Source organism: Vicugna pacos, chromosome 5 (assembly GCF_048564905.1).
Source record: "Vicugna pacos chromosome 5, VicPac4, whole genome shotgun sequence".
Taxonomy (NCBI): domain Eukaryota; kingdom Metazoa; phylum Chordata; class Mammalia; order Artiodactyla; family Camelidae; genus Vicugna; species Vicugna pacos.
In genome coordinates this window covers 53,271,255-53,294,640 of record NC_132991.1, presented here as the reverse complement: position 1 = coordinate 53,294,640, position 23,386 = coordinate 53,271,255, and the positions used below count along the sequence as shown (strand labels likewise).

At 37.2% G+C, this 23,386-nt stretch overlaps 1 protein-coding gene across 4 annotated transcripts in view; it reads left to right on the top strand.

The window, feature by feature from the left end:
* Window positions 1-21,101, top strand: part of FRZB (frizzled related protein) — a 31,904-nt gene extending 10,803 nt beyond the window's left edge. For all 4 annotated transcript variants that reach the window (XM_006210235.4, XM_031678290.2, XM_072961249.1 and 1 more), the window contains 4 exons: window positions 12,859-12,924; window positions 16,309-16,513; window positions 16,905-16,968; window positions 20,091-21,101. In XM_006210235.4, coding sequence (XP_006210297.1) covers window positions 12,859-12,924; window positions 16,309-16,513; window positions 16,905-16,968; window positions 20,091-20,207 — 452 coding nt within the window. In that variant the 3' untranslated portion in view covers window positions 20,208-21,101. The remainder of the gene's footprint in view (window positions 1-12,858; window positions 12,925-16,308; window positions 16,514-16,904; window positions 16,969-20,090) is intronic.
* The last annotated feature ends 2,285 nt before the right edge of the window (window positions 21,102-23,386 follow it).

Genomic DNA, 23,386 nt, shown 5'->3' with positions numbered 1-23,386 from the left:
ATCTCTCTCTCTCACTCATCATCATGTGTGTACACACACAGACACACCCATGTATGTGTCTGTGTGATATATAAATGTTCCCATGAGATAATGTTGTATTTTCTCTTTCAACCATTAATGTTTCTTTCAAATATCAAATATGTTTTAAACAACTCAAGAGGAAATAAATAGCCTACTGCATTTATACAGATGTTTGTAATTTCTGTTGTTCTTCCTTCTTTCCTGATGTTCAAGGCTTCCTTCTGGTATCATTTCCCTTGTGTCTGAAGAACTTCCATTATACTTCTTTTAGAGAAGTTATGGTGGCAACATTCTGTGATATACTTCCTGGGACTTCTGTATCAGGGGCCAAGTGGTGGAGGATGAAGCAGTGGAGGTTTCCCCCAGTACCCTGACACCATGTGTCATCCAATCAGAAAGGAAGGTTCTCCTCCATCAGCATTGTAGGCTTCTGAGGACTTCCCCTGCAGAAGCCAGTGCTGCCATCACTGGCCCGGGATTACTTCAGAGATGGGATTGAAGAAAATGGAGTATTAGGAGACCCTTTTCCCACTTCCTGAATTGGAACCAGAGGGCTTTTCCTGGAGTGCTTGTGTCTACATGATGCCTACTTCCAGGCTGTGTTGAAACCAGTCTGGGAGGTATAAGAGGTGGAGAGAATGACAAACCCACTACCAGGTTGATGGTACTGGGCTTCTTTCTCAGACTTCCTGCTACTATTTACTTTTTAGGGTCCTTAAGTAGCTGCTTCATGCATTCTGTTTTATAACTGTGTTCAGTGGGAGAGATGAGATGGAGTTTATTTACTCCAGCTTTTTTTGGGGGGGAGGGTGTTCTTACTTATTTAGTTAGTTAGTTTTAGTGGAAGTACTGGGGATTGAACCCAGGACCTTGTGCATGCTAGGCACACACTCTGCCACTGAGCTATGCCCTCCCTCTATTTACTCCAGGTTTACATAAGATAAACCCTTAAATGAAGTATAGCATATGTGCAGAGAAGGCACACATCATAAGCATGCAGCCTAGTAGTATTTTCATAAAGTACACACTCTTTTGTAATCATTGTACAGATCAAGATAGATACCATTACCCACATGCCAGAAGCTTCCCTGTGCCTCTTCCAAATTACTACTTTTACCCTTCTTCCCAAAGGTAACCACTAGCAGAAATTTTAACAGCATGGATTAATTTTACCTGATTTTGAACTTCTATGTATAGAATCCTACTATATATGGTATATGTGTGGCTTCCTTTGTTCTTCATTATGCTGTGTATAGCAGTGCTTTTACATTTTCATTGCCATATAGTATTCCATCATATGACTATAACACACTTCATTAATTCATTTAATATTCCTGGACATTTTTGTTGTTTCTAGTTTTTTTTTGCTTTTTGGTTTTTTACTGTGGCTAATGCTGCATTTGTTTCTACAAGAACATTACAACTCCAATTAGTTACTATATACTTCTTTTTCACTTTCTGGAAATAGTAACTTGCAGTGATTTAAGTCTGTATGTACTGTCTTGTAAAGTGTCTTATACGTGGAAGTGGAACCTTTATTTTATTAAGCTGCAAATAAATTTGAAACATCAATTTTCACTAGATTGGAACAGTTTTTACTGTTGATTTCCACTGACTCTTATCAGAGTGACAAGTTTTGACATGAGGCAGTGTGCACTAAAGGTACCCCAGCCAACATTTATCTTTTAAAAAACACAAGTGAGTTAAAATGATTTATTTAGAATTATTTTGTTGCCTTCTTAATGTAGTTGAGAATTTTCCTATAGTGTCATAAAATCAGTTGGAAATCACTAGTGTCCAGTAGTGGTGCTATTTTAAGGCTCACTGCTACTATTATGTTTGTTCAAAACCAACTAGAAAGCTCATTTGTGCGATAGTACAATTGATGAGTCAAAATTGTAGTCTAAGTATATGCATGTGCTATCCATTTACCCAGAACTTATGGTTAGAGTAATACAACTTCAACATATGAAAGAGAAAAGAAGACAGTAATGACACTATAATAATATACAAAAATAGTTCAATGTGTACAAACTACCTAGAATGAATACAGTGTTCCTGGGTTCAGTGTTTCTGTTCCTCTTTTATAAATGTTTTCCTGTCCCCTGGTACAATGGGAGAGATGAAAACACACTAACAAGCAGGCAAAACCAAGCTCATTCTGCTTGTGGAAAAAACACACAGACAAAGTCATGTGTCCCAAGGAGAAAATAAAATTTCTTTACATTCAAAATTTTGTGCTTGGGGTAATGCAACAGCTGAGGCTGATTATGATAAAGCAGGAAATGAGAAAGATATAAAAATAATGTAACCCTCATAACCCCGTTTTCAAAAGTGTCAAGCTGTTTCTTTCTGGAATTTGGGAAAGAAATTCTTTCACTCCAGTTAATTTATTCTTTGCCTCAAAGCTTAACAGTCTTCTCTTTTTGGAGATAATGACTATCTGAGCAGCTTCCAACTCATGAGTGTGTTTTGTTGTTGTAAACCCACCATCATAATGAAGAGTGCATCCTTTCTAGTTTTCATAACATGGAATATGGAGAAAAACAATCTTAGTTCTAGTCTGCTGAATCACTTGGCCTGTCAAATCAACACAGAAAATTAAGGCAGGTATTCACATGGTGTAATGAAAAGATTTGTTGTTTATTAAAAACAATTCTGAAAAAGTATCCCCCCAGTTATCTACTTTGTGATGGTGACCAGTTGATGAGCTTTTATATTTGAAAAACACAAATTTCCCCAAAGAGAAGATACAGTTGGTCAGTTCTGACACTGATTAGTTTTTGAGCATAACCACATTACTTAACCTAATTATTCTGGGTCTGTTTTCTAATATAAAATTATATTGACCTGAGAGATTATATTGACCTGTGAGTTCTGATACGTATTTCTGATATATTTTTGTGTCAGGGAAACATGAGTAGTACCTGCTGGTGGAAGTTGGGTACGCTGCCCCAGTTTTCACTAACGCCTTCCTGGCCCTTTTTCAAAGGTGCTTCAGTGAAACTCCTCTCTGCAGCTGAGTAACTGGAAATTCCTGATTGCCTGCACCTGCCAGGCCTGCCCCGGCCCCCCCCCCCCCACCACCTCCCCACCTTTTACTGAGATGACCTCTGCCTAGCTTGGGGAGTATAGATCCATTCTCTCTCTTTCTTCTCCAAACTTATTTCCTCCCCTTTGGCTTTTCTACTAATTTTGAGAAGGAATCTAGTTTTATTCCTTTGGTGCAAATGTTTACTGACTACAGAGGCTGAATTAACTTGTGACAACTTCTATCTTTATTGAAAACAATTTAGGATAGGTAAAAATAGTATTTTTATAATTACACAGTAGCTTGCAAATACGTGCTTTTCCCCATTACTTTGCAGTGGTGGATATTTTTGATAAATACTATTCCTAAGCATTTTTCTCCCTGAGTTATTACCCAAGCTGTCCCAGTCCTCCTCCTCCTGTGCCTCAGTTGTGGCCATTCCCCAGGGCTCTGTGCTTGGCCTCTGCTCCTCCTTACAAGGACTTCTTCCTGCTCCAGTCCATCCGGCTACTTGGGCTTACGCATCACTCCCGTGACAGCTATGATCGCTCCCCCAGGGAGAGTTCACATTTCTCCTTCAGTAAATGTCTCTATCTGGGCAGCCTACTTGTCCTTTAAATATGGCATTTGCAATAATTATCTTCTCATTAAAAATTTACTCCTGGCAGCTTTTTAGTATGTGACACCACTGTTTTCCCAGATCCTCAACACAAACTGCTTAGTTTACACAGTCCATTCACCCACCATTTATCACAAATTAAAAAAAAAATTTTTTTGTTTTCAACTTTATTTTTTGTCAGTTTACATGCTTACATTTTAAAATAGTTTTAAAAATGGATTTATTTATTTTTTGAAGGGGGAGGTAATTAATTTGTTTATTTATTTACTTATTTTTTTAATGGAGGATTGAACCCAGGACCTCATGCATGCTAAGCACACACTCTACAACTGAGCCATACACTTCCCTCATCATAAATGTAATGACCACCTCCTGTACCAGGGGTACCACACGTCAAGGGCACGGAATGAAGGAGTGAGCAGCTGACCGCACTCCCTTTTTGTCCACCTCTTTCCTATCCACTTGGAATTGAACAGATACATGATGTTCTGAGACTGTGAAGCCCTCTCTGTTTTTCTGTTAATTGACCTCTTTAGAGTGGCCTGTACATCCCAAAACTGACACTTCTGATCTCACAGGAGAAAACAGGCATATGGCACTGATTCTCTGTATTTTGTATATCCTAAATGACTCTTGGATCCAGAAACCTTCTGAAAGGCAGTTTATTCAATATTTCTGAAGACCTAAATTGTAAAGGAATAAGCTGAATTTTGTTTTCTTATTAATATAGTGTTAGTTCCCTCAATCTTAACCACTTCCCTTTTACAAGGAGCAAATAAATTACTAGGAATTGAGACCTTTATTACAATAGTTGAGGTTTGTTTCTTCAGCTAAATTGAACAAATGTTATTTTTGCTTTTTAAAGCCTTATTATATTCCCTAAGTTCACCAATCAACTTCATTGCATTTTCCACATACTGCTCTAATCCAAAATAAAATCTAGTATGGTATTCTTTGCCCCATGTTTATGTTTAGGAAATAAATATTATTTTAAACACATCATGAACAGCTACTAAGTCACAGCATAATTTAATTTATGGAAAAATGAAAGGAATTCACATAAGTATGAATTTTTATGTTAATGGTAATTTACTTACAGTAAAATGCACAATTCTTAAGTGCATGCCACTCTGAATTCTGACAAATGAATATACTCATGTAGCTATCACCCATATTAAGATAAAGAACATTTCCATCACCCCTGAGAATTCCCTTGTCCCGAGCCAATCACCCACCCGACTATGAGGCAAGCTCAGGTCTGATTTTATCACCCCGGATTAATGTTATTTTTTCTTCAGCTTTATGGGAATGGACTCATGCAGTACATACTCCTTTGTGAATGGCTGCTTTTGTTTTTGCAAAACAAATCTCAATGTGTTTGCAATTTACCCATTTAGTTTTACGTATCATTTCATCCTTTTTTATTGTGGTATAGTATGTCTTTGTGTGGGCATAATACCAATATGATTACTAAATTCTCTTCTTTTTTTGTACAGTTCTTCCCAAACTAAATGCAGTACATCTAAATTAAGTATCTATCTCTAGGGAAAATTTAGCGAATTTTTATCCTGAAACTTACAGATGATTCTTTTGTGGTTAGGAAATTATCTCTTCTATTTCATAAATGGCTCTTGAATTTGCATAAAATATTTTCAGCTCTTTTTGGTTGGTTTATATATTACTACTACTAGTAATAGTTAACATCTAATGAATGATTAAGTACCAGGCTCTGTCAAATTCTGCATATGACTTACTCTTTAAATTTTTACCATAGCCCTATGGGGTGGCCAGCTTTAGTTTAGAAATAGGTTTTGTAACTTGCCCAAAGCCACATAAGTAGGAAGGGACAGAGCTGGGATTGAAACCCATGTGCTCTTCATCACTTAACCATACTCTTTAACACCATAATATTTATTTGAAAAGCTGTATACAGGATCATTTTGGCTTGCTAAGCTTGATGCTTCAAATTTTGGATGTGTACTTGGTAGTTCAAATGGACTCCCTACATCAGAACAGAAATTAGCTTGGGGTACCGGAATCAAAACAGCACAGTCAGGCACTGTTTAAAAAAAAATCTGATTGCTTGTGCTTACTTTTAGTCAGCCCCACAGTTCTGTAGGTGGCCATGAGCCTTGGGAAAATATTGCTTCTCTTGCTCATTAAATGGTCTTTACAAATGATGGATTGGGATTCCCAGTGAATCTTGTGCATAATTAAATCTGACATTTATGGGGCATGCTGTGCCCAGTACTGTGAAAAGCGTTTTATGTGTATTATCTCTGTTAATTCTCTCAGTAACTCTGCAAGATACCACTTTTTAGATATTGAAAGTCACATAAGTGGTAAGAGAGAGATATGAGCTTCAAACCTAGCTGTGCCTGAAAATAAAAGTCTATCCTTTAAAAAAATTTTTTTTCATTTTTCAGTTTTATTGGGTAGAATTGTTACATTTTTACTGCACATATACAATATATTGCATGTAAATACATATATACAATATACTGTACATATTTTTAAAAATTTACATATATGTACTGTTCATTGTTTCTAAGAACAGTTTAGAGCTTTAGGTTTTTAAACGTGCATAGTTATCAAAGGAATAAAGCCAACCACAAAATAAGAATCAATAGAATGCAGTAATCCAATCGTAAAGGACAGTCAAATGTGCTTATGCATATTCAAGAAATCAATCATCTAAGTTATAAATAATAAGTAGTTCATTTGTGTCCTTGTTTTAAGATTCCACTTATAAGTGATATCATATGGGATTTTTCTAAAAAGTCCATCCTTTTAAACATGGTGTTTTCTGGACTCTGTCTCAGCGGTATAGATCTACTTAGCAGTGTAGATCAACTTGGCTCCTGATTCTTCAAGAGAGACATTGTTATTCTGTTTAAAAATTTTCTTTCATCGAGATCAAGACATATGGGTTCTGTCTTTTTGTTTTTGTTCTTGTTTTTTTTTTTTTAATGTACCAGGAATAAGATTCTCTAGATTTTCAATAAAATGTCCATTTCATGACTTGTAATTTTGGGAAGAGGGAAAGTGGTCCTAGGGGTGGAATCTAGGGATGTTTCACCATCTCCTTTTTTCCTGGAAGGGTAGTGAAACTGACATTCTGGAAGGCCAAATGATGTATTGCCCACCCTTCATGAAGCTTTCCCTGAACACGCTGTGTACTGGCACCCATCACTGTTGGCATTTTGATGACTCCAACGACAAAGTAGATCTTCCATCTAGTACATCGACTTCTTCACTTCACTCACCTATTCATCTGTCCTGTCCCAGCCATCCACATTCATGGGCACATTCTGTACCTTGCCGTCTAGCATTGGTGCCAGTTCTGTAATCTGAATTGCGAGTATCCCATTCTGTGCTACCATCTCTTTTGACTCCAGCAGATTTGCTCTAGTGCCATTACTCCTGAAACTTTTACTCCACTGGAACTGCATAATTTTCATAGACCTCTTACTATTATTGTTCAACCCTAACCTCTATATACACCTGAGATTTCATGGTCTACTGACATCATCATTCCCTTGAAAATACCCTCAACTCCCTTGTCTGTCTTTTCTTCTGGCATATTCCCTTGGCAAATTCTCAGCTCTCGTTGCTGGAGAAAATTACTCAGCTGGTTTCACTCTAAGTTCAAGATAAAATTCAAATACACACTCAACATTGCCTAGCAATCCTACCTTTTTTCTCTAGAAAATTTGCCTTTCCATCGATAAAATGACTGTTTTATACTTTTTTCTCCTCACTCTTCCACACCCAGCTTCTCTCAGCGCCTCATTCCCCACAGCTGATGACTTCATCCTCCAGTGAGAAAGTAAAAGCCTCAGAAGGAACTTGCTCATCATCCCACCAACAGATTTATAAGCTTGGCAGCCTCAGTACCCCTCTCTTCTTTTTCTTCTTGTTGGTGGATAGTGTCCCTCTGGCTTTCAGAGCCCTGTTCTCCCCTTTGTTCAGGGTCCCATCTTCTTGCCAACTGAATTCAATGGACTTCTTTCTCTCTTAAGTCGTTTGTGTTTTGCGAGTGCTCTCCTCAAAGAGAGCTCTCCTGTTCCCTTGAAACACCATCTTCCTCCAGCTTTTTGACTCCACGCTCTCCTGTATTTCTTCCCTCTCATTAGAGACTCCCTCTCAATCTCTTTTATAGACTTCGTCACTGTCTTATGTTTAAAGATGTAGTTCCTGACTAGATAACTGCAACTCATCTTTCAGGTTTCGAGCTTAAATGTCATTTCCTCAGAGGACTCTGAAAACCAGACTAGTGTACATCATCAAGTCGCATGTTCTCATCGCACGTTGTACTTTTCTTTCATAGCGCGTATTATACATGAAAGTAAATTATTTTGTGTGTAATTATTTGTTCAATGTCTGTATCCTTTTCTGGATTGTCTGCAGTGCCCATCAGGTGTCCTACATGCTGGCGTAGAACTTGACATGTAGCAGATGCCTGATAAATATTTGTAGAATGAGTGAATTAATATATAAGTGACTCAAAATGTTCAACAAATGTTAGTTTTCTTTTCCTTTCCTGTCTCATATTTAGAGAAGCATGGATATCCCAGGGTTGTAGAGTAAGAAAACACTATTTCTGTAGAAAGACAAGTTTATTGCATGATGGATATTGATGTACATTTAAAATTTCTTAAGACATGCTCATGGACACCACTTACAGGCAGTTGAAACTATAGATCTAGGTCTTAGTCAAGAAGTCATAAAACTTTAAGGATCATAAAACTTTATTTTTTTACATCTGTTTTAAAATGTGTTATGGTCTGCTCCAGTGTGTCTTAAAATGGAGAGAAGGTGGACAAGTAGGCTTCCAGGGTCAAATAGAAAACATATAGTTCATTTGGTACAAATTAAAATTATTTAAACTCTGATCTGATTAGAAACAGTCAGTCTTGAAAGAGCAGTAGAAATTGTAACACAAATAGAAATGTATTTTCTTTGTCCCCACTACTTTTTGACAATAAGTCTTTTCTTTTCTTTTTTTTAAGTAGAGGTACTGGGTATTGAACCCAGGCTTGTACATGCTAAGCATGTGCTCTACCCCTGAGCTATAGCCCTCCCCCTGACAATAAATCTTGAGTACAGATCTAAGATCTTTTCCTTGAAAAAAAAAAAGCAGAAAAATATTCACTAGTAGATAGTAGTATTCCGAAGTCATGGTTCATGGAAGGTTATAGGGGTTTTGGAATATGCCAAAGTTAATTATAGTCTTACAGCTCTGGAGGAGACCCAGGAGAAGTCAACTTCAAACAAAGGTCAGGGTTAGTTAGAAAGGCGTATCACACTTAAGCTTGAACTCAAACAAAGTGGCATTAAATAGTAAAGGTCCAGTGAGTATCAAATTTCATAATTGTGTCAGGTGCTTACAATTTTTAGATCTTGTAAAATCATATGACCCTTTTAAAAAAAAAGACTATTTATGTGTTTTCAAAAAATGAGCTGATTCTTATGAGTGAAAAACTGAATAAAGAAGTATGTGATTGCTTTCACCTCGGAATTATGTTGCTAAGATGCCTCCACGTTGTGACAGCGGGGCTGTTTGTGGCTCAGGCACTGCAGTCACTGTGGGGCAGCTGCGCTGAACTGCAGACCAGCCTCTGTGGAGCACTGGGCAGGCTAAGTTAACAGACTCTTATCTGTTCTAGGGTGGTAAACTCATCTTCATACTCGGATAATAAACAATTTTCAGTTTCATTAGCAGGGAAGTAGGAGACCATTGATTCTGGAAGTGTAGATAAGAGAACAGCTAGAGGACATGATGGAGAGCTGCCCAAGACAGTTTCCTGGTGCTCCGTGCACCGTGGATGCTTGTGTGATGTGGCACCGATGCTGTTCTGCAATTCAGAGAGTTACATTTAATTTTTGAATTCAAGGGGAATGAATTGCTTATGTTAAAACCTTCCCGACCTTTGAAGAACTCTTTGCCACTTCTTAATTTATTTTGTTGCAGCCAGCTCCTCTAACTTCTTCATATTTTTTCCTTAGATAAGTGCACCAAGGCAGTTGCTTCACAAGTTTTTCTTCTCAGCAGTGGAATGCAAGCAAATCAATATTTAATGGTCTTTGTGCAAAGCTTAGTAGAAGAATAGATTTTACTTTGCTACTATAGGGGGAAAAATAGACCTTGTGCCATTAGGAAGCTGGGAGAGGAAGACTCTTGGAAAAATTATTAGTGAATTAAAGTCAATATGATGATGATGCTACTGGCCCAATAAAAAGTCTGAGAAATCAACTATTGGTCATAAATAAAAATAAGCAATTGCAGTCTGATTTAGAGTGGCTGATGCCAAAAAAAATGTAGTCAATAATGCATGCAGTGTATCCCTCTATGTTTTTCTTTTTTTAACCATTTCCCAGGTCTTGGGTTTGGGGGAATATATATGTAGCTGTGAGTAGAAATAATTTAGAAGAGGGATATACCTCCAGATCTGTTGATGAATACCCTCAGATATGAATATGTTTGAGTTGAATTAGTGTAAATAAGTGAAAGGAAGTTCTGTATTTGAGCCTTGTGGATGTAAAATTTCATTCCTTCTTATTACTCTGTTATTTTATTGAGCTCCTAGTTACTTCAACTAGACAGATATTTGCTTATAGCAAGAGCTAGGGATTGGAGCATAGAAAATCCCTCATATAATAGCATGGCATTGCTACCTCTGAGGCCAGCAGGAAAAACAGGTGCATTCAGGAGGAAGAAAATTAGCCCCAAGAGTATAACTGCTTAGGTCATTAGCTACTAGGAAGGAGTTTAGCTAATACATGTAGTTGTACACATAGTTGTGGAAATACCTACTTGAAATCTTCCTAAATTATTATACGATTTTTTTTTTGAAAAAAATCTCTGCCTGGAAAGTTTTGTGGAATCCATTTTTTTATGCTTCAAGCAAAATTATATGGTAACAACATCACATTAGACTTAATCCAGTGACAGCTGATGTATTTTTGCCAATAATTTTTTAGTAGCACATGTGCAAGTTTCTGAAGAATTACAAATATGTAGATCATTTATCTACACTCATTATTTCTAATGAGTAGATATCTATTTTTAAATAGATAGAAAGCAGAAGACTATATCTATGTGTGCGTAAGGATAATTTTTAAATCAAAGACCATGGCATTTATTTTTTTCAGAAATAGCCTCATCTGAAGAATATCTCTCTTTTAAAAATGTGTAACATTTTGGTACAAAATGAAACAACTGTACAATAGAACTAGATAGCTTTCCATTCCATTTTACTCTTTTTTTTTTTTTAATGAAGGGGAGGTAATTGGGTTTATTTATTTATATTTGGAGGAGGTACTGGGGATCAAGCCCAGGATGTCTTGAGTGCTAAGCATGCACTCTACCGCTTGAGATATACCATCCCCCCTATTCCATTTTAAGTGGGAATATAAATGTTTTGCTAATAAGAAAGTATTTTTCTAGGCATCTTCTTCAAAATAGTAATCAGCACTGATACGCTTATAGTTTGTTGGGCTGAGATTGTTTTTCCACAGAAATTGTGTTAAAAATTATCTGCAGAACAAGGAAATGGCTTTGTGTAGCACTGAGAAAATTCTCACGTCTTTTTCGGGTAAGAACAACAGCACTGGCCACTTTGCTTTGAAGATCAGCTCCTGTTCCCTGTAGAGAGGCTTATTTCTAGAACTGAAAGCTGGTAGTGAAGGTGCTACTCTCCTTCAGGCTACTGCTTTAAAGCATGTCATCTCTAAGTTCAACTTGGAGATACTTGTTTTGATGAGAAGACACAATGTCAAATGGTCAACAAAAGCTTCTGCCTTTTCCTGGTCTCCATGCTAACATAAACACTTTTTAATAAAAAATTTTTTTGTTGGCTTCTTTTCTGTGATTCGTGTGTTCTTTTTTCCTTTTTCTGTGTCCAAGTAGAAGAAACACATGCCATTTCATTTTAAATGAAGCTTTCTATTTTAAAGAAATCTTTATACAAACTAAAATGCTTTCTAAGGTAATTGTGTATTATTTTCTATTTTAATATTGACTTAAATGACTAGCAGTTTACCATGGTTATGATGTAGATATGATGTATATTTCTTAGCTAAGTAATCTATAAGCAATATAGTAATCCAGTCTCCAAGATGTTAAATGACTTATCCTACACATGAAACATTTTGAGAGAACTGGAACCTTTATTACATACACCTGTATTATATTACATAGAAAATATGACCATTCACCAGAAATTTAAAATGCATGGAACTTCTCATTTTAAAATATGTATGGGGTGGGTATAGCTCAGTGGTAGAGCACGTGCTTAGCATGGACGAGGTCCTGGGTTCAATCCCTAGTACCTCCTCCATTAAAAAAAAAAAGTTAAAAAAAAAACCTTTTTAAACATAACATTGTAAACCAATTATAATTTAAAAAAGAAAAAATAATAATAGGAGCAAAAGAAGAATAAAAAATAAAATACGTATATAGTAATTTCTTCCCATAAGTATAAAAATACCAGTGGGTTAAATAGCAGTTATTCTGCTCTAGTTGGTGCTCATGAGAATCACTATGTTGTACCCCTGAAACTAATGTAATATAAATAATTTATACTTCAATTAAAAATTTAAAAAATGAAAAACTAAAAAAATATATATATAAAAGAAGAGGAGATCACTTCTCTCTTCTTAAGAACTTCAGTAAGTTCACTGGGTTATAATAATACCTGCTTATCTCACCGAGTTGCTTTTAGATCCAGAAACTAATGTTTGGGGGAATGCTGTGTAATCTGGAAAATGTATACAAATGCACGTGGTCCTGCACAGGGGTAAACCAGTCACCTGAGCATAAGCATATGCTGCCTCTCAATAGGCATTGATTCTACTGCCATAAGCACTAAGCATGTCTCTTTTAGGATTCAGGGGTCATGCTCTCCTCATGCTTGGTGGAGAACAATCTTTCCTTAGGATTTGGGTGGTATGCTGGAGGCCAGGCACTTATGAGCATATTGACACTGAATAAGAGGCTCTGTAGAAAGAATAAACGTGAATGTCATTTCAGGAGAAAGAGGTCAGACACACAGAATTGCTAGGAGCCTCCGTGCTACCAAATTTGGGTCTAATCTTACCACAAAATGTGCCTAAACAATTCTTTTGTTTACATTAGCTAATATTGAAATTTTGCTTATAATAGATAAAATGTTCTATTTTTTAGAACGCTGCAAATGTAAACCTATTAGAGCTACACAGAAGACCTATTTCCGAAACAATTACAACTATGGTAAGGATAACTTCACCATTGACCTATAAACTGCTGGGCTAAGAAAGAGGTGTGTGTTTGTGTGTGTGTTTGTGTGGTGTGTGTGTGTGTGTGTGTGTGTGTGTGTAAATGAATACAGCAATTGAAAAATAAGGCTTAAAAACAAATTAACAAGGACAAATTTTAAAAGCATAGTCTCCCTGTTCCAAATAATTAACATGTCTCATATGGGCACAATTCTTAACAAATTCTTAATTTTTTGAAGCATATCAGACAGCACTGCTGGCATCTTAGAACCACGCAATTAAGTACACAGGAGATACGTTTCAAAACAGAGGGGAGGGACTCCTCTGTCTGACAGGCTGAGGAGGCTTTGGAGCTGCAGTGGGTCATCAGTTGTGTTTTACTGGGGTGAACGGTAAGTGGGGTGAACAGAGGAGCACATCAATGCATAAGAGATTGCTAAAAGAATCAAACTTGATTTCTTCAAGTAGTTTGTCTCATGGAAAACATTGACAGAGTTGGAAAGTAACACAGAATTTGTTAGTGTTCCATTAAGGAAATGTTTTGTTATCTAGCTTGACCTAGATACACAGTATTCTGATAAACAAAATATTAATTGAAGAGCTACCAACCCAAACATAGCTGACAGACTTAACTGGGGAGGAAAAAGCCTGCTGTCTCTGGGCCAGGTACTGTGTTAGGTGGTTTCCACACACTATATTATGTAATTTTTTCAACTGCTCTGTGAGATGTATTATTGTCCTTATTTTATTATTGAACTTAAGTTTGTCCTTCCTTTATTATTCAGAAGTTTTTCTCAATGGAATTAATTTTTATTTTCTATTATTTATTTTTAATCATCTTTAGAAGCAGCTAGTTTCTCTTGGCCAATGGTAGACATACTTTCCAAGCTTGAAATGTTATGTTTACCTAAGAAGTCAGATGCTTGGTTGCTCATCTGAGGACCCCCTCCTCTACAATTGATGTGAAAAAATCATAAAGAAAGGGAAGTCTAATTTTTAGGAGATTAGCTTTGTGAGATTGAAAAATGCTCTATGAACTTTTAAATACAGTAATAATTTTTAAAAAGCATAGTAAAAATTTTGTACTGGGGAATTTTAGTTCAGTTTGTGTTGATTTTACCCGTTATCAATTTTTACTTTATCCAACTCTCTTAGTGCTGCAATGGTTAGTGCTGCTATTTTTGTTAAAAGATAAAATACTGGTGGTTCCAAGTCATGGAAAGACAAAATCTTCCACAAAGTAGCTGAGTGACTATTTTAACAGGAAATGGGACAGAGATCACAATCAATGGAAAATGATAATTTCTTTCTCATATTCAAATAATACTCAGATTGCCTATAGTTTAAGGATTTTCACTCGTCTGAGGCTTACTTAGAGATTCTTTGGCTAAGGCAGGCTCTGAAATGATGATACAGAGGCAAAAGCTCTGAAAAGAAAATACCTTATAATTCTAAAATATGTTGATTTTTATTTCTTAAATATCTGCATGTGTCCACTGAGAAAACAAAGTGGGGATGGGAGCTACTGATAATTCAGATAAATCCTCTGCTTCATTCAGATTAATTCAGTTAAAAGCTCTTGGAGCTTTAACGAAATTACTTGAATAATAAAGTAAGTCTTGTAGAGAGATATTTATTTTGGAATAGGTACATGTGCTAAAAATTTCTAATGAAAATAGTAGACACGTTGGGCAAATAAATCATTAGTTTGAGAACATTTGCACGGTTCACTGATCTCTAATAGTTGATGAAGGCTATGAAGCACATTCACAGAAGCCAGGACACCAAAACATCTCTGCTAGTCGGGCTGTGAATCTATCATCTGATCCTCCCAAATGACATTTCAAAAAGGGCAACCTTATCTTTTGTTAAAATAAAATAGAACCCTAATAGAAAGGGACTCCTTCACTCACAAATCAAACCAAACAGGGACAGCTGGGCAGTTATATTTTGTTTGCTATAAATTCTCATACTTGAGACACCTAATTCTCTGAAGATTGAAATACCTATGAAGCAGAAATGAGGTTTTGTCCTAAAGTTTTTAGGATTAGTAGCTTAATTTGTATGTGTGTTGTACTGGTGGAATGTTATTGAATAACTTTCTGTATGAAATTGGGGCATTGATGGGGGAAATGGTTGATTAACTGGACTTATATTTCGTGGATTACTTTTTCCTTTGTAGTCCAAAACCCCTAAAATATGTGGGAAGGGACTCAGATGAAAGTGGTTTGCAGATACGTGCCTAAGAGGCTTTCAAAAAGTACATTCATGCGGACATGTTGTGTTTTCCTCTCTATAATGTCCGTGGATGTTGAACTAGAGCAATGAGGGTGCCTGGGTGAAAGCCATTGACTTCTTACTAATTGATATTTTTGCTTCTTCTTAGGCTTTTTCAAACTCCCCCTTAAAAAAAAAAATCTACCTCATTTACCAGAAGTAGGAATCTAAAGAATTTGGCTCTTCCAAAGGAGAGAAATACAGAAAAGCAACAGAGCTGTACTTTCTATATTCTCAGTCAAATACTTTGATTTTGCAACTGAACTGATTACTTTTAAGGCAGTTTGTCTTCATATTGAGAAGTAAAGGCAAGTCTTATAAGTTGGGTGCCAGTATATCCACTGAGAGAAGTAGATTAATACAATTGACAAGTTAGACCATATTCCATAGCATGTGAGTGGGGTCAGTGTTTATTTTAAAAGAAAATGTAGTATATCTAAAGGAGAGTATAAAAAATTTACTGAAATAAAGGAAGAAAGGAGCTGACGTCTGACCAGTGAGATCAGAGGAGGCAGATGGAAAGATTGCAGAACCAGCTTGGGCACACTGTGGAGCAGGACTACTTTATGACACCAAAGAAAACCCTAACTCTTTAGAAAAGTATTAATAGACCTGATAGAAGAATGCTGACGAGGAAACAAAGCATTTTAAAGTACTAGGTCTTTACATATAGTGAAGTTAATATAGTTTAGATTCCTGTTGGCAACAACTGAAGCTGTACACATACATCCAAATATACACATATATCTGTACACATCCAAAATGAAATTCTGGAGGAAAATTACACCCAGATCCACTCAACCCTTGATGAGCTAAACGGTTTCTCACAATGAAATACGTGCACACACACGTGCATATACACACACAAATATAAATGTACACACAAATTCTAAGGAGGTCAGGGCTGAACTTTAAAGGGGCAGGCGTGTTGTGTAGTGTGTCACTCACTGTCAAAGGCAGAAATATCTGGCTGACTTTTTCCCTGCACTCACTGAGCATCAAGTGGATATGAACTGACTAGAAAGAAGTCTCCTTGTCTTTTCTGAATGGGGCGCCTACTGTGCGTGATGTTACCATCCCAGCTTTATTCTCTTTTATCCAGTCATTCGGGCTAAAGTTAAAGAAGTAAAGAGCAAGTGCCATGACGTGACTGCGGTAGTGGAGGTGAAGGAGATTTTAAAGGCTTCTCTGGTGAACATTCCAAGGGACACTGTTAACCTTTACACCAGCTCTGGCTGCCTGTGTCCTCCGCTTAACGTTAATGAGGAGTATATCATCATGGGCTATGAAGACGAGGAACGCTCCAGGTAATTCACTCCTTAAGGACTCAGAGCAATTCCTATGCCTGTCCTAGCCTTACTGCCTGTCTCTGGAGAGCTTACTCTGAGGTTCTTACTTTGGGATCTGCCTCCCTTCGAGGGGACTAAAGATAGCTTTTAGTTGGATCCTTCAATTTCATATATTGGATAGAAAAGTGTATGTGTGAAATTTGTAGGTGTGCATTTTTGGGGGAGAGGGGTCATGACCTCATTTGTTCTTAAAGGGGTCTGTAACTCCCAAATTGTTAAGAACTGCTGTTCTAAAACTTGGCTGTCCTATTCTAGTATAAACAGTAAGTCTTTCTTGGCACCAATTGCTTGTGTTTTTCAATAATGTGTTTTAATTTTTCGACAATGATTGCATCTTTAAAAAACACAGATTACTGTTGGTGGAAGGTTCTATCGCTGAGAAATGGAAGGATCGACTTGGTAAAAAAGTTAAGGTAAGCCTCAATTTTAAATTCAGAGTGATACACAGAAACGTAGGAAAATAGCCATTTGTCATTTAAACAAAATAGCTGCCTTCAAATACATAAGAAATGTTAAAACTTGATATATCTATATTCAATAGTCCAAGAACTGAGTTTGTCTCTAACGTCTGTTTCATTTAAGAAGCAAATTCTCTATATCAGAGTGTATCAGAGATCTAACTACAGCTGCCAGACTTCTGACAATGGGAAGTCTAGCTGTAGTTAATCTAGTCCTGGTCTGGTGACTCCATATTATTATTAGGGCTCCAGACTCCTTCCAGCTTATGGCTTTGCCATTTTTAAGGGTATTGCTTCCATCTTCATGTTCAGCCTGAGGTCACAGGATGGCTACCCTACCTCCACGTCACGCCTACATCGCAGGGTAAAAGAAAAAGGAGGTTACAAAGGAATTTCTAAGTGCCCCATCTAACAACTTTTACTTAAGATTCATGGGTTTCATGTCCATCTCTAGCTGCAAGAGAAGCTGGAAAATTTAGCTTTTTTAGGTGAGTGTATTGCTTCCTTGAACAATTGCAGTTCTGTGAGTCAGAGGAGGGGGGAATAAAGCACAGGTGGAAAACTGCCAGGATTGTCCCAGTGGATAAACACCAATTCCTATGTACTGGGTGCAGCCACGTTCATTTGTGTAGATAAGATCTGACCAAATTAGGTCCTTCGAGCTGTACTGTAGCTTTATTTTTAAGCCAATGACTCTGAGATTCTGTAAGTGATGCATTTTTTAAAAATCACAGTAAATCACCTTGTAGAAAATTCCATTTATGCTTACTATACTAAGCAAATCTGTTTCAACTGAAGGGATGTAGGGGCAGTATGCACAGAGGGGCAAAGAATCAAAAAGTGTATGTATGTGTGTGTGTGTGTGTGTGTGTGTTGGACAGGAAGTGGGGGGAGGGGAAAGTGGGAATTGTACCAAACATAATACATCCTCTTCCTTCTGTGAGTTTGAAGGCTTGGGAAACATTTACAGGGTAAGTTAAACACCCCTGGGCAGTTTATCTTATACATCTGGCACTTGACACAGCGGACACACTTCAGTTAAAGTGACCTACAAAAATACAGAGGGCATTATTTTGCAGAGAGAAAATACCCTCCAGTAATCTCTTTTTTCTTTAGTATTTTGTCAAAAGTGAGCTGTATTTCAAGTTCAGACTCAGGAGAATTCTCTATTTGTGTATCTTTTCAATTTGTTTGGTGTTTATTAAAAAGTATGTTGGAATCTCTTGCTGTCCTTCTAATTCAGTTTTCTGCTTGCTAATGCAGAACAGGAATTTGTCCTAAATTCCTGTACCAGTTGGAAGAGCTTTCAACATCCTTGCTGCAAAGCATGTAACACAGCTTCCTGCTTCTCTTTTGGTACTGAAACAATTATCATCGTGTAAAGACCCAGGACTCCTGGCTTGTCTTGTTTCTTCAGAAGGCAGACATATTTTCTATTACTTTCTACGGGGAACTCACAGTTATTATTGTAAAAATCATCTATAGTCTTAGTCTGGATTTAAACACGCTGAAGGAAAGAAATAACTTGAACATTTTTGAATTCATATGCAGAACTCAGGGTTAAAGTCTGTGGGTGGGCAGCCTGTTTTGGCTCAATAGAGATCCTTACTTTAGTTTTCCAGTCAATTTTGAGGATGTAAAAAAGAGTTATATGGAGCACTGTTGTTTGTTTCTTCCTGTTAATGAGTTGCCCTTTCAACTGATTTTTTGTTCTCAGGTAAAGATCAAGAATTAAATTAAGACCCTTTTTATAGTTTTGCCATGCAAACTGTTTCTTTTTTTAACCAAAGTGTTGGTCATAGCAGGTTGTTCAGATTACGATATTTGGCCTGCCTCGGGGAGTTGTGAATCAAATATGAAAACCAGTAAGATATGATATGGAGTAAAAGGGTGCTAAAATGAAGAATTATTTCAGCAATTAAAAATTGAAAATTTGTTGTGTACTAAGAATTGTATACCTTTTTCATCTGTTAACCTTCAGAACAATAAACAGTCTTTATACTTTTCTAATGTGTAAATGATAAGTTCTAGTAAGTTCCAGAAACTCTGCATGGTAACTGATGGAGTTAGAACTTGAACTTGGGCTATATCTGACATTAGCTCCTCACTGCTCAAAGTGTCTTCCCTGGACCTGCAACTTTGGCATCACCTGGGAACTTGTTAAGTATGAAAATCTTGGGCCCCATCACAGCCCACTGAGTGACGCTCTGCAGATTTAACAAGATATCCAGGTTATTTCTATATTCATTAAAATTTAAAAAGTACTTACTCTTATTTCTACCTATAGTACCCATAATATAGCCTCCTTTTAATTTGTTGTATTACATGTAAACAAAATTAAAATTGTTAAAATGAAATATTAGGAAACTTGATTATAGTTATTAAAAAATTGGTAATGTCTGCTTTGCAAAACTTAGAATGAGGGCAGAACTTTGTTCTGTTTTGTTGCACTTGGCATATATTAACTTAGAAAAATATTGTAAGGGACCCTATCCCCTCCCCTCATTTTTAAAAAATTTCTGCCTAATCATTTTATTTTATTTTGCTTATATATTTTTTAATTGAAGTATAGTCAGTTAACAATGTTGTCATCCCTTCCCCCCATTTTCATTTTTTTCACTGCTCAAATCACATAGTTATAAAAGGCTGTGCTCTTATGTGTCATTAAGAGAGGAAGATAAAAAGTTGCCCTTCCTTCAAATTCTCTCTGTAAATCTTCCACTTGATCACCCATGAAGTGGCAGACTTGTATGCGTAACCTCAGGAAATACCCACAGATACTGACACATATTTGTGTCACCCTCTACCGACATGGAGATTTTAAGCTTACGATTTGATTTGAAAGCATTACTGATATATTATTACAAGTGGCCAACTTTGTGCTTTTTAAAATCAAAGAATTACGTTCATATAGCATCAGTCTCATTGTTAACCTGGTATAGAGATTTTACACATTTGGAAAAGCAGTAAAATGCTCTCAAGATCTGATTTTACAATCTTGCTCAGTTGTTAGAACAGTACAAGTGATGACTCTGGTGACATGTGCTTGTGACCAGTTTCTGTTTTACATTTCACAGCGCTGGGATATGAAGCTCCGTCATCTTGGACTGAATAAAAGTGATTCCAGCCATAGCGATTCCACTCAGAGTCAGAAATCTGGCAGGAACTCTAAGCCCCGGCAAGCACGCAACTAAATCCTGAAATGCAGAAAATCCTCCGTGGACTTCCTATTAAGACTTGCATTGCTGGACTAGCAAAGAGAAATTGCACTATTGCACGTCATATTCTATTTTTTACCACAAAAATCAGGTGGTAACTGATGTTACTTCTGTTTTATCTTTTGTTTTTTGCTTTTCACCTTCCCCCCGTCCCTATCCCCCCCTTTTTTGTGGTCTGGGTGCGGATCCTTAAATATATTATATGTATTCTATTTCACTAATCTTTGCAATAATAATAAATTAAATATGTTGATTCCAGGGCCTCTTTGCTAGAGTAAATGTTAATTTACAGTTCTGCACCCAGACTGGAAACACAGTATTGGATGCAAAGAGAGATTTCTGGTGTACCCGGAAAGCTAGATACTCTGTAAAGCATACTTTGCTGATCTAATTACAACCTCATTTTTGCATGCCTTTTGGGCATTCTCCTTATGCTTAGAAAGTTCTAAATGTTTATAAAGGTAAAATGGCAGTTTGAAATCAAATGCCACCCAGGCAAAGCAATCAAGCACCAGGAAGCATTTAAGAGGAAATGACACACAAGATGAATTATTTGTGAGATTGGCAGGAAGCAAAACAAATAGTGTTAGGAGCTGGGGAAAGAGCATTTTGCCTGATGGAATAGCACAACAAACCAGTAGCTGCTGGGGTGTTTAACAGCAGCATTTTGTTTGTTTGTTTTTGGCAATACATTCGATTTGTTTGTGAATATATTAATCAGCCTTAGATATGTGAATTATAACTAGACATCTGCTGTTATCAGGATAGCTCTGTTTAATTTGCTTCCTTTTAGATAAACCCATTGGTGTAAGTCTTTTTTTTTTTTTTTCTCTTTCCTTCTTTTAAAATAAATCTCACTTGCTGCATTGACCAGGAAAAGAAAGTGTGTATGCATGGGCACCAGGGGGGTTATTTTTAAAAGCTATATAGCTTCATACAATGCTGTAGTTGCAGGATGGTAAAATGTGCAAGGTTCTGTGAAAGTGTGTGTGTGTTAGTATGTGTGTGTCCATACACTCACACCCAAGCTGAACTGAATTACAGGCCTGGGCACTGGCCTGTACCTTATTATTTGGATTTGTGCTGTTTAATGTTCAGTAAAATATGCCTAAATAAAAGGAATTCTGGTTGTCAGGAGAGAGGTGATTCTGACTTTTGAAACAAATACACATTCCCCTTATCTAGGCCACAGTGGGGTCCTCAGGCCCTGGGGAACAACGATGCTCTTCCTTCCTTCCTCCAGCAGGGTTTTGAAGAGCCAGTGCCCATCATTTGAAAGTCTCATTCTCTTACATTTATACGTTTGATATTAGTAGAACCAAATTTCTGAGCTGTGGTGTGCTGAAAAGCGAAGCAAAGTGGTGCAGTTTCCCTCTATAAGGACCATCACGCAAGAATGAAATTCATTCCTGAACAGAAGTTTCCTAAAAGGGTAAATAACAATTCATCTAAATTCCCTCTTTTGGAAGTAAGAGAACACCCCTGCCTTCTGACTGACCCCCACACCCCAACGATCAGTTCCTACAATCCCAGAGAGAGCTCTCACCTTCGCCTCCATCAGGACCACATGGCCTGTGAGCTGCCACATGGCTCCTTCCAGGCATTTTCACGTTTCACCGTCTGCCCCTGGGGGCTTATTCTCAGGTGGCTCAGACTGGTGTCTCTTTCTAGATGCTGCTGTCGTAGCCTCAGAAGGGGAGGGTGGGTGTCATGGGCAGGAGTGAAGTCTCACAGTGGAACAGCCGTGCCTCTCATTCTGACGTTTAGGCCTCGACTTGAGCTTCAGGGACTGAGGACTGGGTAGCCCTTCCTGTTTCTCTCATGCCCTTTTCACGTTAACGATGAGAAGAAGGGCAAGAACTGGCTGCAGGAGATCTAAAGGAACTGGTTTCTCAAATCTACAAAATGTCACCGACCCTTCCAAACCAGAGAGGAGTTTTTAGTGACAAAATATTCTGATGTACCGTGGGGAACACAGGCATCTCCAGATCCTGTCGCTTTCTTTTTTTAGTTGGGGGGTGTATAATTTTTGTGTAGAGATTTGACACAATTGATGTTCAATACATATATATACATGATACTTATAAGCCAAAGAGTCCCCAGTCTTCAGATTCAGCAGTGGGTTTTTTTCCCACCTTTCATTTTGCTCATGAGTGTGAGGTTCTGTCAGTTAAAGTTTCTAAAGGTATAAGGTCCATGAATAAATTACATTTGCTTTTACAGTTTGGTAGTTGCAGTATCTCCATTAGTAAATTATGTATAGGCCTCTTTCACAGGGATATGACTTTTTATCATAATGGTCACGTTTCTAATCAGACTGCAAAATCATTTCTCCTCTGTAGTTGCCGTAATACAAACGCATCTAATTAATGCCCCTCAACAGGCTTTTCGGACAGGAATTAACTTTCTAAGCCGCTAAAATTTTAATTTATTTGTATCCTTGTCAGTGACTTTGAGATCTACAAAATTAAAGTTTCTTTGGAAAATCTTGGTCACCTTCAGGATTTTAATTTTCCTAGCCAGATAACAACAAAATGTTAGATGCGTGCTGAGTAAACTAGCAAAAACTAAAATGACAGCAAACCTGGATTCTCTTCAAGGATATGTGAGTATTTTCCGGTGTCACATACAGAGTGTAATCCGATTCGGTGCCCTGTGTTGCAGTGAGCATTTGGGGGTGGGGTGGGCCAAATCCATGTCATTCCACATCTGTTACATATTAGGAAGGCAAATACAAAAACTAGAGTCACTATGAGTAAATAGCACTGCTTATTGTCTTCCACGAGAAATTATTTTCTATTATCCTTCAACAAGTAAAGTGACTGAAAAATTAAGTATTTTAAGATTGGTGTTTATTTAGACTGAACTTTAGTATGTTAATACAAGTTGTTAAGAACGTGTGTAGATATGATGTAAAGTAAAGATTTCTAATACTGTTACTGAAATCCCACCAATTGAATCTTAAAATATGGTTGCCAGCTGTATTTTTTGGAGGAGGAAAGCAATTGAGTTTATTTATTTATTTATATTTTTAGAGAAGGTACTGGGGATTGAACCCAGGACCTTGTACATGCTACACATGCGCTCTACCACTTGAGCTACCACCTCCCCCCTGCAACATGGTTGCCAGCTGTATTAATATTAACAAAAAACAG